The following is a 3,130-nucleotide window of genomic DNA, read 5'->3' as shown; positions in this document are numbered from 1 at the left end:
ATTTATATATGATATATGATATATATATTGACAATCATCTAAAATGATAATAATCATTGATAAAAAGTAATAAAAATGAAGTATGCTCGAAAAGTATATAAATAAATATCATAAAGAATAATGTAAGTATTTATGTTTGCACGTATGCCCATACATGTACTTGCAGTAGATTATATTAATTCTCAATTGTTTAATTACTTCTATACTAAATTAAATATCCAAATAATCTAATTTGTGTTATAAGTAAAATATTTTCAAAACAAAATTTTAAATGCAGTGATTAAAATTTCTTTGAAAATTAGCGTCTTAATTAGTTTCTATTTTACGCGTTCGGTAATACAGTACGCGATACCACATGGTAAACAAACAATTATTTCAGCAATATTGAAATTGCTTATATCAGTAAACGAATTTGATATTACCAAAGAATACAGAAGTATAAATAAAGAGTCACAAATTCTTTATTTATTTAATAATAAATGTAACCACATTCATCTTAGTTTCTTACCTGATTAACTGTAAATAATACAGTATTCTTTGATAATATTGTACCGACATCGCCAAGTACCTACTATCGCCCACTGGTGATCAGGTAAGAAACTAAGATGAATGTGGTTACGCGAAAAGAGGACTTATGAGCTCTTATGTTATTCTTTGATAAGAGAGGTTAAAAGATTACCGATTGAACTGGTCTCATTCGATTCTTTTAGTTTACCACATAGAACTAAAGCGACGAGTGTGACGTCATACTGTGCTTTCTTAGTACTCTCCAGTATTCAGGTTCGTTTTCTATATAGAATTTATTGAGTCGAGTTCTTGTAACAAGAACGTACATTAAAACAGACGAACTGGTACAAAAAGAAACAAATATATTTAACTTTATTGAAATTACGTCATATTTGTATAGAGAAGAAAATGGCTGGTGCAGGAGGTTCTAACACCGGTTCTGTTCTGCAAAAGCTTGGTTTGAGACCAGTAACGAAATGCAGTCTTGTTAAGTACTACATGCCGGTTTTCGGCGTTGCTTCATATACAGCATTGTCCGTCAACGTGATGAATCCAAGTCTCGTCATCAGGTAGGAATATTTAATGGACTGGAGTTGATCTTATTGATTAAGAAAATTGAACTTAAATAGTTCGGTAGTCATTATTGAATTATTACGTAATACTCTTATTCCTAAAATATGCTACTTCAAATATTTCATTCTAATGATAGAATATCTTCAATGAGAAACTTTATATTTTTCTCAATCAATAGTACAAGTTAATACTCTATTCAAAGTAGTCACTATTTTTATTATTTGTAATTAGAATAACTTATGCATATATATATATATATATATATAAGCATTGCTGAATTATCATTTATCGTATTTGACTTCTTAAATAAATTTCATACTTCTCGCATTTATATCTTTTAGATAGAATGTCTACATCTACATGTGTCTATACATTATATACATTGTCATTTTAAAACAATGCATCGTGTAATGTTTCATTATGTACGCTAATTACTTTAACCATCTTTTGTACGTACTTGCAGAATATTTCCAAAGAGAGATATCACAAACGTCTTACTCTTTAGTGCACTAGCAGGTACTGGTTCATACTTTTATACCAGAGAGCACATGGTAAAAGCTGAAACTAGTCAAAGATTGTTATATAGGTAAGAACGTCTTAATTGTTTAAATTTATTGATACAAACTGTAAACACACTAATGGTCATATTGTACTTAATAGTGGTACTGGAGCGTTGTTGCTGACTTTTGGTTCAGTTTTGATGTGGGCTGTTCTACGATCCATTGTACCACCAAATCCAACTCTGTGCACTTTAGTTGGTATTGGTTCAGGATTGCTAGTTATCAAAGTTGGTTCTAATTATATGGACTTCGTTGATAATCAGATAGCTAAAAAGTAGACGACTATATTCTTTTATTTAATTTCATTATTTTTCTGCACCAAATTTATTATTCGATGGAAGATAAGATTCAATTTAATTACCATTGCGTAATTAGAATATCATCGAGCCTAGTAATACTTGTGGTTTTCTAAATTTTATATGATTGTCTCTATTTGTAGTAAAAATGGATATATTAGTGAAAATTATGTTGAGTATTGTGAGATTTATACCCAACAACTGTTTATTTATTATACTTATTTTTTTGTAAAGTTAATAACAATACGATATTGATTGAAACATATTTCTTATATCCAACTATAGGAAATTGTCAATGCGCATTAAACTAGGTGAGAAATAATTGTAAAATAGATAAGAATATTCAACATTTTTTTGAACAAATCTCATTTTGTCAATTAGGTTCTGCCAATTATACTTATATTTTTATTTTTTCTTGCATGAGACAAGAAAACTAATGAGATATTGTTTTTACATATTATTTCTTGTTGAAGTCATAATGTATAAATATACGACGTGTAATTTATTTATACATATACTAATATACAAGCCAATAATATTATGTTAACATAATCTCATTTTATGACTGTCTTTTGCATTTTATCGAATGATAATATTAAGAAATATTTTTAAACATTCTAATAGCTATAATTTATTCAATAACAAAAATGCAGTTATAGTTTCTTTATGACATTTTCTAATACATTTAATTAACAAAAAAATATATAATATAAATACATCAAATTATAAACATCAATTATACGAAAATAATTCATGTTATTATTAATAATAATCTGTAATAAACATTTCGTAAATTTAACGGTAAGACAATTTGTAATTACTTGAATTAAGTTAAAAAAAATTCCATTTGAATACTTGTATTTACAATTTGTGATACCAAAGATTGTATTTAATGTACTCATTCATATTTATTGTACAGTTTTCTGCAGTATTTACGCTTAAAGAGCATTAGATCGTTCGTAAATATCTGTTGCTAATTTGTTTTGTCAAAGATTTGTACATATAAGTTGAGGAAAAAAAGCAAAAATGAATGAAAATATTATATGAAAAATACGAGTCCAATTTTGATAAAAATTCTTTTTATTTTTTTGTATCCTTCAAAGTTACAAACAATTTTATATTCTATCTATACAAGGAATATAATTATATGTTTTTTTTATAAATAATCTTAAGTTTTTAATACATATATATATA

General features: G+C 26.5%; 1 protein-coding gene across 1 annotated transcript; it reads left to right on the top strand.

Moving 5' to 3' along the window:
- The first annotated feature begins 682 nt into the window (after nt 1–682).
- On the top strand, nt 683–2,098 carry LOC106793119. Its single transcript, XM_014759774.1, has 4 exons — nt 683–780; nt 908–1,076; nt 1,544–1,666; nt 1,741–2,098. Exons 2-4 carry the CDS (start codon nt 916–918, stop codon nt 1,916–1,918), a joined length of 462 nt encoding a protein of 153 aa, XP_014615260.1. The 5' UTR covers nt 683–780; nt 908–915; the 3' UTR covers nt 1,919–2,098.
- The last annotated feature ends 1,032 nt before the right edge of the window (nt 2,099–3,130 follow it).

The sequence above is a fragment of the Polistes canadensis genome, unplaced genomic scaffold (assembly GCF_001313835.1).
Source record: "Polistes canadensis isolate GaletaPanama2010 unplaced genomic scaffold, ASM131383v1 scaffold_11, whole genome shotgun sequence".
Classification (NCBI taxonomy): Eukaryota; Metazoa; Arthropoda; class Insecta; order Hymenoptera; family Vespidae; genus Polistes; species Polistes canadensis.
Note: the sequence above shows the minus strand (reverse complement) of the source record. Positions and strands in the feature narration are given on the sequence as shown.

Excerpts from the sequence above, each read along its gene's own strand:
- LOC106793119 (XM_014759774.1), top strand. The coding sequence starts at position 916 with ATGGCTGGTGCAGGAGGTTCTAACACCGGTTCTGTTCTGCAAAAGCTT. Across the intron at positions 1,077-1,543 it reads AATCCAAGTCTCGTCATCAG|AATATTTCCAAAGAGAGATA; the intron begins GTAGGAATATTT and ends ACGTACTTGCAG. Across the intron at positions 1,667-1,740 it reads AGTCAAAGATTGTTATATAG|TGGTACTGGAGCGTTGTTGC; the intron begins GTAAGAACGTCT and ends TGTACTTAATAG.